We start from the raw sequence: 18,772 nt of genomic DNA, 5'->3' as shown, positions 1-18,772 counted from the left end.
GGAATATAGGCTGAACTGGATGGACAAATGTCTTTTTTCGGACTTACTAACTATGTTACTATGTTACTATGCTTCCCTGCACTGTAAGCGCCGTCCGTAAAGCAGAGCGGTGATGTCACCGCTGTGCTCTGCTTTACGGCCAGCCAGCGCTGACACAGTGCAGGACAGCAGAACGCCGGAGGACGCCACAGATACCGGAATGTAAGTATGTAGTGTTTTTTTTTTTTTACATTTACACTGGTAACCAGGGTAAACATCGGGTTACTAAGCACGGCCCTGCGCTTAGTAACCCGATGTTTACCCTGGTTACCAGTGAAGACATCGCTGAATCGGCATCACACACGCCGATTCAGCAATGTCTGCGGGAGAGCCAGCGACGAAATAAAGTTGTGGCCTTTCTGCTCCGACCAATGATGTCACAGCAGGATCCTGATCGCTGCTGCGTGCCAAACTCAATGATATCGCTATCCGGGACGCTGCAACGTCACGGATCGCTAGCGATATCGTTCAGTGTGAAGGTACCTTAAATCTACCCTCCCCATGGGGAATACAGGAATGCTCAGCTGAGTTGCTGTGTAGGGCGTAAGGAAGATAGCTGTCAGAGCCAATGGTTTTCAATATTTTTGCATGGCCAGCCTTTATACGGTGACAGTCGACCAATGATTGTCTGTTTACTTATAGGAGTCCCATGAGATTAGTAGTTTACATACTTCTATTTTTCACTATTTTATTCTTTCTATGTTTTATGGCTTATGCACATGATATTGCCTTTTAAGACCCATATCTATCAAATATTTATGGTGTATCCTTTAGGTATGTGATGTCTGATTGAAGGAAGTCTAGACAATGCTAAGTAGGATGACCCTCATGTGTAAATGAAGCCCCTCACCACTCTCTGGCCATTTTCAGGAAGAAACCAGACTCCTGTAGTGCAGTGATGCCTTTCAGTCCTGGTAGATTGTTCATGACGGCCATTTCTACACTATGTAGAACATACATTTTTCATGCTGTGTATATCTCTACCATTGTTTGACCCAATGTTTCTCACCACAGGACCAATTATGGCCAACATAAAGGAATGTATCCTGACTGACAGTGAGCATGACAGCGTGGAGCTGGAAGTTCCCGGGTCAAAGAGGAAGCGCAGAGGCAATCTGCCGAAAGAGGCTGTGAAAGTCCTACACGACTGGTTGTATGAGCACAGACACAATGCTTATCCCTCAGACACGGAGAAAGATATGTTATCTCTACAGACTCGTCTCACAGTGCTGCAGGTACGACCCCCAATGATTTCTTATATATGAGTACATAGTGGTTCTCCTTTGAAGCCAGTATTTTAGGATAGTTGTATAATAATGACACAATAGCGGTGATAGGGGTAACAAAATTGGTTTTCTGGAACCAGTCAATGTTTTTGTACTTGTTGCAAAAAAAAAAAAAAAAAAAGATTGAAAGAAAAATGATTTGCCCCCTTAAATAGTGCCTCTCTTGACTTTGTGGTATTGCAGCGTGGCCTTATTGCCTTACATGGGGCTGCTCTGCAATACCATGCAAAGTCTTAGCAGTGCTGTACATGTAGATTTCCAACTGGTTTATAAATGCTCAAAGACAGACCTTGCCGGACATGCTGCGTAAGGATGGTAAAGACCCTAACCAGTACACAATCTCTCGGAAGGGAAACCAAAACCCCGAGTCTCCCCCAATTCAGCAAAGATCAATTGCCTTCTCGTCAATGACACAGATGGAGCACCATACCATACCTGGTATGCTGGCTGTCCCCACTATGGCTGGTAACTTGGTACCTCTGCCTCTGATCTACCCTGTTAGACAACCTGTTCATGCTTTCACTACAGGATGCTTGGGTTTACCCTTTACCATGAATGCTGTGGAGAACAGCGTGGACAGCATAAGCAGGGAGCGGACTCGGCGGTACCTGGGGGGCTGCAGCTCATGAAGCAGGGGGCTGAGGCTCGGGTGTACCGGGGAAGTTTCCTGGGGAAAGCGGCTGTAGTGAAGGAGCGTTTCCCCTGGACGAGAAGCTGACACACCGGCGGACCGCCCAGGAGGTGCGCTCAATCTTCAGGTGCAGGAAGGCAGGTATTGCCACTCCTGTGGTTTATTTTGTTGATTATGTCTCTAACTGCATCTACCTGGAGGATATAGAAGGATCAGTCACTGTTCGGGACTTCATAATGACAGCGCAAGAACATGGCAGCAGCCTGTACAGCCTTGCAGAAAGGATTGGTCAGATATTGGCCTGGATGCATGATGAGGATGTCGTCCATGGGGACCTGACCACCTCGAACATGCTCCTACGGCCTTCACATCCGGACCTGAACCTGGTGCTGATCGATTTCGGCCTGAGCTTCATCTCTGCTCTCCCAGAAGATAAAGGTGTCGACCTTTATGTTTTGGAAAAGGCTTTCCTCAGCACTCACCCCCAGACAGAGGACGTGTTCAGAGCTCTGCTCCAAAGCTACACAGCCGCCTCCAAGAAATCCAGCCCCGTCATTAAAAAACTGGACGAAGTCAGACTGAGAGGCAGGAAGCGGTCCATGGTTGGGTAGACCGTCGTATATAGGACATCCTTTGGGTTGCATTTGATATTCTGTTTATGATGGTAATGAAAATACTATTAAATCTTGATACTTTTTTATGCCAGTGTGATATAGGACAGATGCAATGTTCCTCCAGCCAAAAAGGAAACTCCAACACCACCAGCCATAATCCCGCTCCTGATTTTCTTTCTCAATGGTTTATACTCCAGAGTACTGTTTCTGCCATCAACCATTATTGGCCATTAGGGCATTAAGGGATCATTGACCTGTCATCTGGTCACTCCGTTGTCCCGCTGTCTCTCTCAGCTGTCCCTAGAAGTCAGCGACAGTAAGGGTGTTTATTCGTCACTCATCTCTTCCTGGCAGATAGTCACAGTAGGAGGTCACCCCCTCATTCTTTCAGCTCTTTCTGGTAGTCAGTCATCCATCTTAGGCCTCCATCACATGTCCTAATATTTACGGTACTGGAAAAAAACAGTATCGGAGATGCCCTGTGTTTCATACGTGTGCCGCATCAGTATCACGCGCATCTACACCTGAGACAAGCCAGCACACTTTGCTCTGTTCTCAGGCGCCGGGTGCTGAAGACAGCTCACATTGTCCTCTACTCTCCCTACAATTAGGCTAGGTTCACATTGCGTAAATGGGTTAATGCTAACGGACTGCGTTGCACGGCGAAAATGTCGCAATTAACGCCGTGCAATGGGTCCGGCTATATTCACCTGTCCCGTTCCACCGATGCGCGCTGCTCCATCCTCGACATCCTCTGCCTTTGACGTTCAGTTCAGAGGACGCGATGACGCGCTTAATGCGCGCCGCCCTCTGACTGAACAGTCACAGCCAGAGGACCCGGAAGACGGAGCGGCACGCAGCAGTGGATCAGGGCCAGGTGACTATAGCAAGTGCCGTGGGCCTGAGCTAGTGCCGACTCAGGCACCTGACCCCCACAGCGCGCCGGTGTCCCCGCCTACTCAGGCCCCCCAGCACTCGGCGCCCAGCGACGATAGGGGAGTATGTTATTTTTTTTTTTATTGCAGCAGCATACAGAGCATATAATACTATGGAGCATCTTATGGGGGCCATCAACCTTTATGGAGCAGCATACAGGGCATATACTATGGAGCATCTTATGGGGGCCATCAACCTTTATGGAGCAGCGTATGGGGCATATGGATGGGAGCAGCAAATTACAGAACAATGGCGCAGGATGGGAGCGGCACATGACAGAATAGGGCAGCACATGACAGAACGGGGGTGCAGGATGGCAGCAGCACATGACAGAACGGGGTGCAGGATGCAAGCATCACATGACAGAGTGGGGGCACAGGATGGGAGTAGCACATTACAGAACTGTAGCGCAGGATGGGAGCAGCACATGACAGAATAGGGCAGCACATGACAGAACAGGGGTGCAGGATGGCAGCAGCACATGACATGATGGGGGCGCAGGATGAGAGCAGCAAATTACAAAATGGGGCCGCAGGATGGTAGCAGCATATGACAAAACTGGGGCGTAGGATGGGAGGAGTACATGACAGAATGGGGGCTCAAGATGGGAGCAAAGCATGATAGCATGGGGTCACAGGATGGGAGCAGCACATGTCAGAAAGGGGAAGTAGGATGGGAGCAGCATATGACAGAATGGGGGAGCAGGATGGCAGCAGCACATGACAGGATGTGAGCAGCACATGACAGGATGGGGGCACAGGATAGGAGCAGCACATGGCAGGATAAGGGCACAGGATGGGAGCAGCACATGACAGAAAGGGGGCGCATGATGGTAGCAGCACATGACAGGATTGGGGTGGAGTATGGGAGCACCACATGACAGGATTGGGGTACAGGATGGGACCACCACATGACAGGATTGGGGTACAGGATGGGACCACCACATGACAGCATTGGGGTACAGGATTGGAGCACATGACAGGATGAGTGCTCAGGAAGACAGTAGCACATCACAAGATGGAGGCACACAAAACAAGATGGGGGCTGCACATGACAGGATGGGGGCGCAAGATGGTAGCAGCACATGACAAGATTAGGGCGCAGGATGAAAGAAACATACCAGGATGGAGACCATATACCAATATAAATGCTCACCACCCAGGCGTAGAACGGGTTCAATAACTAGTTATGTGTAACAGCTTTAAGCTGTGGAGAGTCATGAAGTTCCCGTGTACATTAGATCACCTATTGGCAGGTTTAGCAATTTAATCTATTAGTTATGAGAACTGTTACTGAGATATTAAATGTCTATAGCCAATTTTTTTACTTTGATCTATAAACAAGTGGGGGGGGGGCTGTAATAAGCGCAGTGGGATTGGTTCAAAGGGGATAAAACGGGGCGGGTGCTTAGGTTGAGGAGGGGCGGGTTTTGGGGCAAAAAGCGCGGGAAGGGACACTGCACGTTGCATCAGCAAGGAGAGAAGACCCACCCACCCTCCCTTTTTTGGGGTTGGGGCTTGGGTGATTAGTTTGGGTTGGGGCATCTGGAATTAACCAGGTTATTTACTTCTAGGGAGTTCATGTTCATATTGTCGTCACAGTGGCTGGTTTGGCGGGGGGGTGGGGTTCTTGGAGTTGAGGTTTTATGGGGTTGATCTGGCTTTGGTTTACAGGCTCTGGAAGGGGAGTTTACCTCGAGAGCTTTGGAGTTTGTTTGCCCGGAAACGGGTTACATGGTCCCTCGAGCTGGTGGTTACGGCTGAGGGTAAAGAAGGTTTTTGTTATAAGTTTGTGGGGGGGCCCATGGTGTGCCAGATTTTTTAGCTCCAAGAACCCTCCCCTCAAGTTTTTTACACAATTGTATAATTGGTGTTATTTATGCTTGTTTTGTCAATAAAATGGCCGCTGTGGCCAATTTATCCAAAGAAAAGAATGGTCATGTCTTAATTCGTTCGGTACTAAGCATTTTTTATGGGGAATTTGGTATTGAGTGGGGTGGATGATGTCATTAGAATGAAGGACCAATCTTGGTGATACGCAGTCAAGTGTGGTGCTTATTTTGCATGCTAGACATGGGGAGATCACTGTTTGACTTGTCACATGTGCTATCACTTAATATAATTATCTCCTGGTAAAAGACAAATGTTAAGTGTGTTGGTGAATCAGGGAGACTGTGTACATTGCACAGACTGCTGAGATTGTGCACAGCAATATACATAAAGGAATTAAGCTGGCTCCATATCCATTATGTTAAAGTCTGCTAAATTGGGATGGTGGCCTCCTGACTCTCCTACATTGGAAGATATGAGAAGAATCAGCTCTTGAGTTGAGCATTCAGGTGTATGATGGAATCATTAGAGACAGCTATCAGAAGGCATTTTAAGGCTACGTTCACATTAGCGTTGCGCCGCCCTGCGTCGGCGACGCAACGCGCGACGCGTGCGTCGTTTTTGCCGAAAATCGGACGCCAAGAAAACGCTACATGTAGCGTTTTCTTGCGTCCGACGCTAGCGTCGGAAACGACGCACGTGGCGAAAAACGCCACAAAAAAAACGCACGCGTCCCCTATGTTAAACATAGGGCGCGTCGCCGCTGCGTCGCCGCTGCGGCGCCGACGCAACAGCGGCGCAACGCTAATGTGAACGTAGCCTAACACAATCCTATGAGTTTCTGAGGAAGACAAATATAGCCTTTTGATAAAAAAAAAAATTCAGTTTCTTGAAAAGCAAGAGTTGAAGGGCTTTCATGTAATTAAAGGCAACCTGTCACTTGATTTTAGCTGCGCAAACTATGCACAACGTGAATCACTGCCTAAGTTTAAAGATCCAGCTGACAGAGATGGAATGAGTCTGATGCAACGTCTCACCGCCACACTACAGGAGATTGAGCAGTGTGGAGGGGTAATCTCAACACATCTTGCCGAATCTTTAAACTATGCTTCTTCTAAAACACTGAAACGATTCAGAGAAAAAAAAACCTGGTTGCAATTGTGCTGCCAGGCCCTAAGTCATGCTGTCTGAAAATTGAGCAATGTGAATCAAGCGTCAGGTTCTCTTTAAGATACTGATGGCCTCCAGATCAGATAGCTTTATCTTATCAGATAGATGGGGGTCCATCATCCAGCACCCACACTACACAGCTGTTTTCAACTGTGGAGTTGATTGGATGTAAGCAATGAACTTAGCAGAACAGCACAGCTCTGTTCAACGTGTTCTGTCTATACCCAACTACTGTGGCAGAGATCATATTCACTTTTAATAGGAGGTTGAGGGAAGGTTATGAAGTACCATGCTGAATCATGGTGAAGTCAGAGGACTAAGTAAGGGAAGAAAGAAAATGTGTAGGAAGATGTTCCATGTATTAAGTGAAATGTTCATGAAGTTATGCACCCACTATCTTTTGTACATAACTCCCACCAAGTTACTGTTCGGTAAAAGACCGTTCCATTTTAAGTAGTTGTCTCTCTCATTGAGCTTTGTAAAACCTGGTCCTGGCCAGCCAAAGTCACCGGCAACCATGCTGCCTGCAAGGGTGTGACATCCCGAAGCTAAGGTCCACACACCCAGCCAGGACCCCATCTTCATGTATTATGCCAGGGCAGGAAAGACTTCTCACAAACTAAATAACCAACAAGGGAAGAACACCGGTTTACAGAAAAGAAACCCTGTAAAAATGTATATAACCTTTATTAAATATTGATTAAGAACAAATAGGTAGAAATACCCTAAAGTAGAATAGCCTATATGGTTTGGGCTATAGAAAATTGTAAGGGGATATCTTCCCCTGGTATGACTAGGATGATATCTACCCAGGCACTAATAACCTCTATTAGAAAAGATAGAGATGTAAGCCCACCTTAAGATATCATGCAGTAGTACCTTGAACCAGTGACAAGAGAGTGCTGCCGCTTACTCATTCAATAGATGTGTAGAAATGGGTGATATTTCCCTAGACACTACAAAAAACACCTATATATCTGCCTACCTAGATGCGGAGGTTGGCACCCTAACACGAGAATGGCACCCCCGCTCGTACGGTGGCTGTCCCTAATCTCCTGCTTATACCCTATAAGATGATAGTTGGAAATAGAAGGCCAGACGGCCTGTCACAATCGTGTAATGGTATATTGTGTTGTATAAAATGAATGGGACCAACCAGAAATGTGATGTAAGAGAGGAGACAGAATATGTCATTCATCCCCCATGTACACAATATCAGGTGTATAAACACGTACAGAATAGGCGTCTAGGGACTCAGCAACATCTTGATAGCACCATATCATTGGCCCCATATAAGTATTGGGAATTTACTGGTACTACTATAGAGCAACATGCTCAAAAAATGATAGATGCAATTCAGATGTCATAACATGCCAGCATACCACCCAGCTAGCAGAAAAAAGCCAATAGGTGCATAATGTGCCCCTATGATATAGGTAGCTTGATAATACAATTTATACTCATCTGTTAGTCTGTGGTGTATAGACAGTTGAGGGTCCCGATGAAGAGACTCCTCACATGAAACAAATAGACTCTCGACGTGTTTCCCCTACACACGGGTTCATCAGGAGAGATTCAATAATCACATGACAGTAGAGAGTTGTCCAAAAAAAAGGCTGCAGACTACACATAGAAACATCCTCCTTAATGTGGTATGCCAGCTGCTTCCTGTTTGGCGGGTATACCCAGATTCGCCACTCCTCCAAACGGTCTATGAGAGAGCCCTGCATTGGGGTGAGCAGCGCCATTACCTTGAAGACAAGTCGCACCAATCTACAGTGCACATGCTCCCCCTCCTGGGAGATGCTAGATGTACAGGTCACATGAACCGATAAGATCACTACACACTGCATACAGCGCATGCGTCGGTCTTACATCAGCTATATTATGGCAAACAGCCAAACACTACCGCGCATGCGCCGCCAACAGGGAAACTGCGTAATTAAGCACAGTGTTAACCCATGTGTATAGCAGCCAACCAGTGTGTAGGGCCCACGCTTTGTGTCCGGATCATCCCCCCAAGGCAACATATCCTGCTAAAGTATAGACATTGCCCTATATGCACCAACATACAAACGCAATCTATTACACACACTGCCACCCGGACTACATTTAAACACAATGTTACAAGAAGGAGCATATATTTGCATTCTAAAGCTGCAATGTTACAAACAGGAGCACATATTTACACAGATAGCCATACATTTTTTTTAATCAGAATAGTGCCCCCATAATACCAGGTATCTAAGACAAGGAAAGAAAATAATGCCAAAGATTAACAAAAGATATATAGAAAGATATGCGATATAATGACTGGATAAAACCTAACAGTCCTGATTCTGGCTAGTGATAAAGGACATTTGAATCATAAAGCAACAATAATTTTGTTGCTCATTTAAGCCATCCGGCACAAGAGTTCGTAGTTTGAATATCTATTGACATTCTTTTTGAAGAAGTTTATTTAAATTCCCACCCCATGGGTTCCGTCGCATTACCTCAAGGACACAGAATGACAGCACCTTGGGATCATCTTGATGAACAAACCTAACATGTTTTGCTAGAGGTGTATCCCTTTTGTGCTTGATGTCACCAAGATGTTTGCCAATGCGCCTGCGTAGGTCCCTTTTTGTTTTCCCGACATAATTGAGTGGACACAAGCAGGAAGCCATGTATACTACCCCTTCTGTCTTACAGTTTGCAAAGTCTCAAATAAAATAGACCCTTTCTGATGTGGTACCCCAAAAGGATTTCTCCCTTCTAACCCACGGGCAGAACTTACAGTCTCCACATCTAAAAGTACCACACGGTTTGCGGTCTAACCACGTGCCAGGTGGTTTCCCTTTTTCGTAGAAACTGTGGACCAATCGGTCTCTGATGGATCTAACCTTCCGGTAAGTAATTTTAGGGGTTGGTGGGATGAAATCTCTTAACTCGGGATCAGCTCTTAGTATCCCAGTGTTTCCTGAGGATTCTTTGTACAACATTGGATTTGTTGTCAAACATGCCAATAATTCTTGGAACATCAGGCCTATCAGCTCTGGGTGATGGATGCATCAAATCATGGCGGCCACACCCTGCCACACTCAGCAACATCTTGATAACACCATATCATTGGCCCCATATAAGTATTGGGAATTTACTGGTACTACTATAGAGCAACATGATCAAAAAATGATAGATACAATTCAGATGTCATAACATGCCAGCATACCACCCAGCTAGCAGATAAAAGCCAATAGGTGCATAATGTGCCCCTATGATATAGGTACCTTGCTATATCTCACCCTCGGCTACCACCATTTGCCACGTTACACATGTTGCCCAATCCGTAGGCAGCATGTATCAGACGCTGGTTAAATTAATTCAAACAGGTATGTCTGACTCTGAAACACAGCGGCGTTTCAGAGAAAAACATTCTTTAAAAGCCGCTGGTGATAAAGACCGCACTGTAGACTAGTCGGACATCACAGTGTTCCGGAGTGAAACATACCTGGCCGAGTGGATATATCTAGTGTCTGACACATGCTGCACACGGTGTGGGCAGTACGTATCAGCTGAGGTTTACGTTAAGTTCTGAGAATACTATTTTCTGAAGCTAAAAAGGTATTAAATCACTGCTTTTAGTTTCATTTTATGTGTCTTCTAGGTTTATATGATATTCTGGACCCAATTAAGACTGGCATTGTGCCCAGTATTGGCAGAGCTGGCAGAAACTAGTGCAAAAACCACAAACATCACAAAAGTTTTATATAACTTCGAATTGTGCAAAAGTTTTGTGACACTTCAAGATATGATGCATACTCCCGACTCGACGGTTTCTGGCTTGACTCAATTCACCTGCATTGAGCGAGGCCACGGCCATCTTGTCAGAATGTGGCCAGGAGTATGCAGATTACATTCTTTACATGACCACTGGCTCCCTGTGTCGGCGCTGGAGAATCCTCACAGCGTGCAGAAGATTCAGAAGTCTGTAGTCACAGGACTGAACAACCCCTTTAAGACATATTAAAAAATCTGCTAAATCTGCTAAATCACTCCACTGAATGCAGTGACATTAGTAACGCTCAGGCACTGCTCCATTAAAGCTCGTAACTGAGTTAATCAGACATTTATCACCTATTGGATGAGAAGTGATAAATATCCCTTGTGGGATAACCCCTTTACATTTTAACTTATTACAGCTAATTTTTAGGTAATGGAAACATATAAATGTGAAAAAATATATAGAACCAAAAAGTGACGCTCCCGCCCCCACCCCTCCATTCTATATGGAACAATTGCTGCCGGTTATTACACGCAGCGATATTCGCATGTGTTCCCTGAACCGTGCAGATTCACCGCCCCTAATACATTGTACGGGTGAAATTTCTCTTGCGAGGCTCGAATCTCAGAAAGATAAAAAGACATGCTGCGTCCTGGAAAGACGCGCCGCATGTTCGTCTGATAAACAGGCATAGGTGAACGAATAGTGGGCAGGCTCGGACTGGCCCACAGGGTAACAGGGGAATCGCCCGGTGGGCCCCTGTGCAGGTCTGGGCCACCAACCCCACTGTATGAGCAGTACTTGGCATAATTCACATGATTTACTCTGTACAGAAAAAATAGCATATCATCATTCAGTAACCAAACTACCTAGTTTGTTATTATGTAGAGATATAGGTAACTTTGTGTCTGAGGGTAGTATAATATTTGTATGCAGGTGAAAAGTGGGCCCCCAAAGTCAATGTTACTGGTGGGCCCTTGGCACACCAGTCCGACACTGATAGTGGGCATAAGATTTCTTGAAATCCCGTCCTCTGTGCCGTAACATCTGGATGCTGTGGATTGGACGCTGCACAAGTATGCAGCATTCAACCTGCAGCGTTTATCGTGTGCACAAATCCTTACAGTAAACCGGTCACTAGGTTTTTTCTACACCGTCTGAGAAGAAACCCTTACTCCAGAATCACATTACATACTGGACCTGTTTGTATATTTTAGATAAAACCTGTAATTTATCTTCTGCAGGTCTAGCATTGCAGCAGGTTTACTATTCCTCTAATGATAATCGCATGATGATAAAACAGTGATTTTATCAAAACTACACTAAGCAGCCCAGTAAGTGACACATGGCAGGAATCAGGGTTACAGGTCTCGGACTATATATTGCCCTGCTCTCAGATTAGTATGATGATGCCCCCACATACGTGCACATGGTATGATGCCCCCACAGCCACATTGTGTACTTTTGTGTAAACCCCTGCAGAAAACACAAGGATAAAAAGCACAAAATCAGTATTTATGCAAGGTGAGAACTTGGCCTTGAAGATTGCACTGTAATCAATTAGAGCAATTATACCCATGAAAACCTTTGACTATTTTGAATCTATTTTCATCTGTATTCCATAGAGCTGGCCATACACGAGAAGACTGTCGGATGAGCGAGGATTTGGCCAATCGTCCGTCCAACAGCCATCTAAACCGACTGTTCAACAGAAGCGATTGCTCGGCCCAGCACTCTTCTGCTCTCTAAGAGAGCGCCACTGACATGTCAGCTGTCAGCTTAGCTCAGAGAGAACAATGCGATCAGCAGTCCAAAATTGGACATACATGATTGACAGCTGCCCCTATCATCAGTTGATGGCGCTCCCATACAAATTGGACCATCAATCGAACCCATCGATATTGGCTGAAGGGAACCTGAACTTAATGGGTCTGAAAATTAGCAGTGAAGGGAGCACAGCATGAGGCAAACACTGATCTGGCTGAGCAAGGATTGAAACTCATCTATTCCGGAAAAAGCATGTAAATCTATTGTAATTCATTGTTGTCAAGATTTTTTGTCTTTTCATTAAAAGAATGGACATTTGCAACTAATTACCATTAAATACACAGGTGTGTTGTATAAATATCATGCCTAAAAAGAGGTCTGTGTTTTTTATGTTGTGAGAAGGCAATGACTGAAGGTTTTGTTGAAACGCTTTGTTTCCTTCAGACATTTTATTTGACATGAATGTTTTTCTCTCTGTCTAAAGTAGATGCCAAAGAACAGGGAAGGGGGTGGGATGTCACAAAATGGAGCCTGTGGCTACAGGAAGCTGTATTAGGGGGAAAGCCTCTTTCCTATCACCCACAATGTCAGATTTCACATGCACCCTGCACTATTAAATGTGAAGGTGGACAAAGGGGGGGGGGGTTGTTTGCTCAAAAATTGTTAGCTTGAGATCTCCTTGGCTGGAGAAAAACAATCAGCCTGGTTGGTGGAGGAGCAAGTGATAATTCTTATGGTACCTTCACATTTAGCGACGCTGCAGCAATCCAGACAACAATCCCGATCACTGCAGCATCGCTGTTTGGCCACTGGAGAGCTGTCACAGACAGCTCTCCAGCGACCAACGATGCCGGTCCCCTGGTAACCAGGGTAAACATCGGGTTACTAAGCGCAGGGCCGCGCTTAGTAACCCGATGTTTACCCTGGTTACCAGCGTAAATGTAAAAAAAAAAAAAATACATACTTACCTTCCGTTGTCTGTCCTTCGGCGTTCTGCTTCTCTGCACTGTGTAAGCACAGCGGCCGGAAAGCAGAGCAGTGATGTCACCGCTGTGCTCTGCTTTCCGGCCGCTGTGCTTACACAGTGCAGAGAAGCAGAACGCCGGAGGACAGACAGCGGAAGGTAAGTATGAAGTGTTTTTTTTTTTTACTTTTACGCTAAAACATTAATCTGATCATATTACTTGAAGAGTAGAGATCATAAAAGAGCATTGTGTTTGAGGATCTGTGAAAAAGTCAATAGTATTTTCCAAAAACACTATAAAAACCATTTTGCCACAAGGCACTGTGCACATCATGACTTGTCTTTACATTTTGGGTATTTTAGAAACTAAGCAGAAACACCCATGTTCTCAAAAGCTGCTAATTCAGAAATGATAGATGTGTTTCAATCAGGTCCCCCAAAAACTGATGGATCTTATTAAATTGGGCACATCAGGTTCACAGTGTTTTTGACATCAAAAACATTACAGCAAATTCCGTGTTCTCACAAACTTGTGCCCTCATTAGCCCATGTAGGCGACAATGGCTGTCAGATGCATGTGGCAGCGCAGCATGAGAAGTTCCCTTAGTAAATGTGCCCTGATGTCCAATCTAACAGACAACCCTTTCAGGGTATGTGCACACGTTGCGGATTTTCCTGCGGATCTGCAGAGGATTTGGCGCTGTGGATTCACAGCAGTTTTCCATGCGTTGTACAGTACCATGTAATCCTATGGAAAACCAAATCCTCAGTGCACATGCTGCGGAAAATACCTCGCGGAAACGCAGCGGTTTATTTTCCGCAGCATGTCAATTCTTTCTGCGGATTCCGCAGTGTTTTACACCTATTTCATAATGGGAATCTACAGGTGTAAAAATGCAGGCGAAATCCGCACAAAATCCGCAACGTGTGCACATACCCTCAAAGTCAGCACAACAAAGCAATTGGACATTTGTGAATGAACATAAATAATTCCTGTTATTGTATTTAATTTTCTGCTGATCAATATAAAATTGTAAACTGAATTTGGATTCATTGATGGTTCACAATAAAACATAAAAACACCTTAATCCAAGTAGAAAAACCAGGGGGAATAACAGTTATGATTTAATAATTTGTATAACACTAACATACCCTGCAGCAATGTTTGCAAATTAGATAAAAAAGATATATGCAGAGAAAGGCTTAAATAAATAGCAAATATTATAAGGGGTTGTCTACCTTTAGGGAGATTTTTTATTTTAGTGCATGTATTTAAGGCTTAAAATGATTCAATTGTGTCTTATTAAAAATGTTGCACAGGTTGTATTTTATAGGCTGTTAGATTTCCTGCACATTCAACTGTGAAGCCGTCTGTGGTCATAAATCAGCTGAGAAGAGCTCAGAAAAAGATGAAATGATCTACAAACTCTCCCTTATTCCTACTATCCACATTACACTAATGTTTGCTGCACCAATTGATGTCAACAGGTTTGATCAAGAGTCTAAAATGTATGGGGGCCCAGGACAACTGAGCGTGGGGGAAATAATGGTCAGACATGTCCAAATTTCTGATCCTCTTGTTCTCCTGGAGATAAGCCACTGGATGACATGTCTGTCAGTGGCTGTCTCATAGAAACCATAGTAATGCTTGCCCGAGCAAGCACTCCTGTGTATGGGAGAGCTGGCCAGGATGGATGAAGAAAAAGATGGCAGAACCATAGTTTGGCCCACAGCCATATAATGGGAATGACGGGCACTAGGTGAAGTTGACACAAGCATATATAAAATTGCCTGATTTTCTTCCTGAATAAATGGACAATTTTTCACCTGTATTGTAATTCGTGTTCAATCCATATAGCATCATTTTTATACATCAGCCATTAATAAAAATCAGAGCAGATGCAATACAGTTCTGGATGGGATGCAATGTTTTCTGAGCACCCTGTTATGAACAGGTGATTCAGAACCACAATGGACCTAGTGGTTAAGCGCACACAAGTGACCTGTTTAGTTACAAAAAAGGACGAGCTCTGAGACGTGGGAACTCTGCTGACCGCAATCCCTGATCCTATCATACCACACTAAAGGTAGCCGTGGAGCGCTCCTGTCCAGAACCTAGGCGCCTCGTCACAGCCTGAGAAACTAGCTAACCTGAAGATGGAAAAATAAGCCTACCTTGCCTCAGAGAAATTCCCCAAAGGAAAAGGCAGCCCCCCACATATAATGACTGTGAGTAAGATGAAAATACAAACAAAGAGATGAAAATAGATTTTAGCAAAGTGAGGCCCGACTTACTGAATAGACCGAGGATAGGAAAGATAGCTTTGCGGTCAGCACAAACACCTACAAACAACCACCCAGAGGGGACAAAAAGACCCTCCGCACCGACTAACGGTACGGAGGTGCTCCCTCTGTGTCTCAGAGCTTCCAGCAGCAAGAAAAACCAATATAGCAAGCTGGACAGAAAATTTAGGAAACAAAGTAACATAAGCAAAACTTAGCTCATGCAAGGCAGACAGGCCACAGGAACATCCAGGAGAAAGCAAGGCCAATACTGGAACATTGACTGGAGGCCAGGAACAAAGAACTAGGTGGAGTTAAGTAGAGCAGCACCTAACGACTTAACCTCGTCACCTGCGGAAGGAAACTCATAGACAGAACCAGCCGAAGTACCACTCATTACCACAGGAGGGAGCTTGACCACAGAATTCACAACAGTACCCCCCCCTTGAGGAGGGGTCACCGAACCCTCACCAGAGCCCCCAGGCCGACCAGGATGAGCCAAATGAAAGGCACGAACCAGATCGGCAGCATGAACATCAGAGGCAAAGACCCAGGAATTATCTTCCTGACCATAACCCTTCCACTTAACCAGGTACTGGAGTTTCCGTCTCGAAATACGAGAATCCAAAATCTTCTCCACTATATACTCCAACTCCCCCTCAACCAAAACCGGGGCAGGAGGATCAACGGATGGAACCATAGGTGCCACGTATCTCACCAACAATTACCTATGGAACACGTTATGGATGGAAAAAGAAGCTGGAAGGGTCAAACGAAAAGACACAGGATTAAGAACCTCAGAAATCCTATACGGACCAATGAAACGAGGCTTAAACTTAGGAGAAGAATCTTTCATAGGGATATAACGAGATGACAACCAAACCAAATCCCCAACACGAAGTCGGGGACCCACACAGCGTCTGCAGTTAGCGAAACGCTGAGCCTTCTCCTGAGACAATGTCAAATTGTCCACCACATGAGTCCAAATCTGCTGCAATCTATCCACCACAGTATCCACACCAGGACAGTCAGAAGACTCAACCTGCCCTGAAGAGAAACGAGGATGGAAGCTGGAATTGCAGAAAAACGGCAAAACCAAAGTAGCCGAGCTGGCCCGATTATTAAGGGCGAACTCAGCCAAAGGCAAAAAGGACACCCAATCATCCTGATCGGCAGAAACAAAACATCTCAGATATGTTTCCAAGGTCTGATTGGTTCGTTCCGTCTGTCCATTTGTCTGAGGATGGAAAGTCGAGGAAAAAGACAAATCAATGCCCATCCTAGCACAAAAGGCTCGCCAAAACCTCGACACAAACTGGGAACCACTATCAGAAACGATGTTCTCCGGAATGCCATGTAAACGAACCACATGCTGGAATAACAATGGCACCAAATAAGAGGAGGAGGGCAATTTAGACAAGGGTACCAAATGGACCATCTTAGAAAAGCGATCACAAACAACCCAAATGACCGACATCTTTTGAGAGATGGGGAGATCCGAAATAAAATCCATAGAGATATGTGTCCAGGGCCTCTTCGGAACTGGCAAGGGCAAAAGCAACCCACTGGCACGAGAACAGCAGGGCTTAGCCCGAGCACAAATCCCACAGGACTGCACAAATGAACGCACATCCCGCGACAGAGACGGCCACTAAAAGGATCTAGCCACCAAATCTCTGGTACCAAAGATTCCAGGATGACCAGCCAACACCGAACAATGAACCTCAGAGATAACTCTACTCGTCCATTTATCAGGGACAAACAGTCTCTCCGCTGGGCAACGGTCAGGTCTATTAGCCTGAAATTTTTGTAGCACCCGCCGCAAATCAGGGGAGATGGCAGACAAAATTACCCCCTCCTTGAGAACACTCGCCGGCTCAGACAAACCTGGAGAGTCGGGCACAAAACTCCTAGACAGGGCATCCGCCTTTACATTTTTTGAGCCCGGAAGGTACGAAACCACAAAGTCGAAACGGGAGAAAAACAGCGACCAACGAGCCTGTCTAGGATTCAACCGCTTGGCTGACTCGAGATAAATCAAGTTCTTGTGATCAGTCAAGACCACCACGCGATGCTTAGCTCCTTCAAGCCAATGACGCCACTCCTCGAATGCCCACTTCATGGCCAGCAACTCACGATTGCCAACATCATAATTACGCTCAGCAGGCGAAAACTTCCTGGAAAAGAAGGCGCATGGCTTCATCACCGAGCCATCAGAACTTCTTTGCTACAAAACAGCCCCTGCTCCAATCTCAGAAGCATCAACCTCGACCTGGAACGGGAGCGAAACATCTGGTTGGCACAACACAGTGGCAGAAGAAAAACGACGCTTCAACTCTTGAAAAGCTTCCACAGCAGCAGAAGACCAATTGACCACATCAGCACCCTTCTTGGTCAAATCAGTCAACGGTTTAGCAATACAAGAAAAATTATTGATGAAGCGACGATAAAAATTAGCAAAACCCAGGAACTTTTGCAGACTCTTCAGAGATGTCGGCTGAGTCCAATCATGAATGGCTCGAACTTTAACAGGGTCCATTTCCATAGTAGAAGGGGAAAAAATGAAACCCAAAAATGAAACCTTCTGAACACTAAAGAGACACTTAGACCCCTTCACAAACAAAGAATTCGCACGCAGAATCTGGAACACCATTCTGACCTGCTTCACGTGAGACTCCCAATCATCCGAGAAGACCAAAATATCATCCAAGTATACAATCAGGAATCTATCCAGGTACTCTCGGAAGATGTCATGCATAAAGGACTGAAACACTGATGGAGCATTAGAAAGTCCGAATGGCATCACCAGGTACTCAAAATGGCCCTCGGGCGTATTAAATGCTGTTTTCCATTCATCACCCTGTTTAATACGCACAAGATTATACGCACCACGAAGATCTATCTTGGTGAACCAACTAGCCCCCTTAATCCGAGCGAACAAATCAGACAGCAAGGGGTACTGAAATTTGACCGGGATTTTATTTAGAAGGCGGTAATCAATACAAGGTCTCAGCGAACCATCCTTCTTGGCCACAAAAAAGAACCCTGCTCCCAATGGTGAAGACGACGGACGAATATGACCCTTCTCCAAGGATTCCTTTACGTAACTCTGCATAGCGGCGTGCTCAGGTACAGACAAATTAAACAGTCGACCTTTAGGAAATTTACTACCAAGAATCAAATCGATAGCATAATCACAATCCCTATGCGGAGGTAGGGCACTGGACTTGGGCTCATCAAATACATCCTGGTAATCTGACAAGAACTCTGGGACCTCAGAAGGGGTGGATGATGAAATAGACAGAAATGGAACATCACCATGTACCCCCTGACAACCCCAGCTGGACACAGACATTGATTTCCAATCCAATACTGGATTATGGACTTGTAGCCATGGCAACCTCAACACGACCACATCATGCAAATTATGTAACACCAAAAAGCAAATATCCTCCTGATGCGCAGGAGCCATGCACATGGTCAGCTGGGT

General features: G+C 45.4%; 1 protein-coding gene and 1 pseudogene across 1 annotated transcript; both read left to right on the top strand.

Moving 5' to 3' along the window:
• The first annotated feature begins 1,057 nt into the window (after positions 1 to 1,057).
• LOC138667649 (homeobox protein AKR-like) lies at positions 1,058 to 12,203 on the top strand. The gene is made up of 2 exons (XM_069755775.1): positions 1,058 to 1,274; positions 11,894 to 12,203. The coding sequence occupies exons 1-2, from the start codon at positions 1,062 to 1,064 to the stop codon at positions 12,029 to 12,031; spliced, it is 351 nt and encodes a 116-aa protein (XP_069611876.1). The 5' UTR covers positions 1,058 to 1,061; the 3' UTR covers positions 12,032 to 12,203.
• On the top strand, positions 1,625 to 2,656 carry LOC138667897 (EKC/KEOPS complex subunit Tp53rkb pseudogene; annotated as a pseudogene).
• Positions 12,204 to 18,772: the final 6,569 nt, after the last annotated feature.

This window comes from Ranitomeya imitator, chromosome 2 (genome assembly GCF_032444005.1).
Source record: "Ranitomeya imitator isolate aRanImi1 chromosome 2, aRanImi1.pri, whole genome shotgun sequence".
NCBI classification, from domain to species: Eukaryota; Metazoa; Chordata; class Amphibia; order Anura; family Dendrobatidae; genus Ranitomeya; species Ranitomeya imitator.
The sequence above is the reverse complement of the archived record's forward strand: the minus strand, read 5'-3'. Positions and strand labels throughout refer to the sequence as shown.

What these genes read in the sequence shown, in the direction of transcription:
- LOC138667649 (XM_069755775.1), top strand. Translation starts at nt 1,062, where the DNA reads ATGGCCAACATAAAGGAATGTATCCTGACTGACAGTGAGCATGACAGC. An exon ending in CTCGTCTCACAGTGCTGCAG is followed by an intron (nt 1,275 to 11,893) that starts GTACGACCCCCA and finishes TGTATTCCATAG; the next exon opens with AGCTGGCCATACACGAGAAG.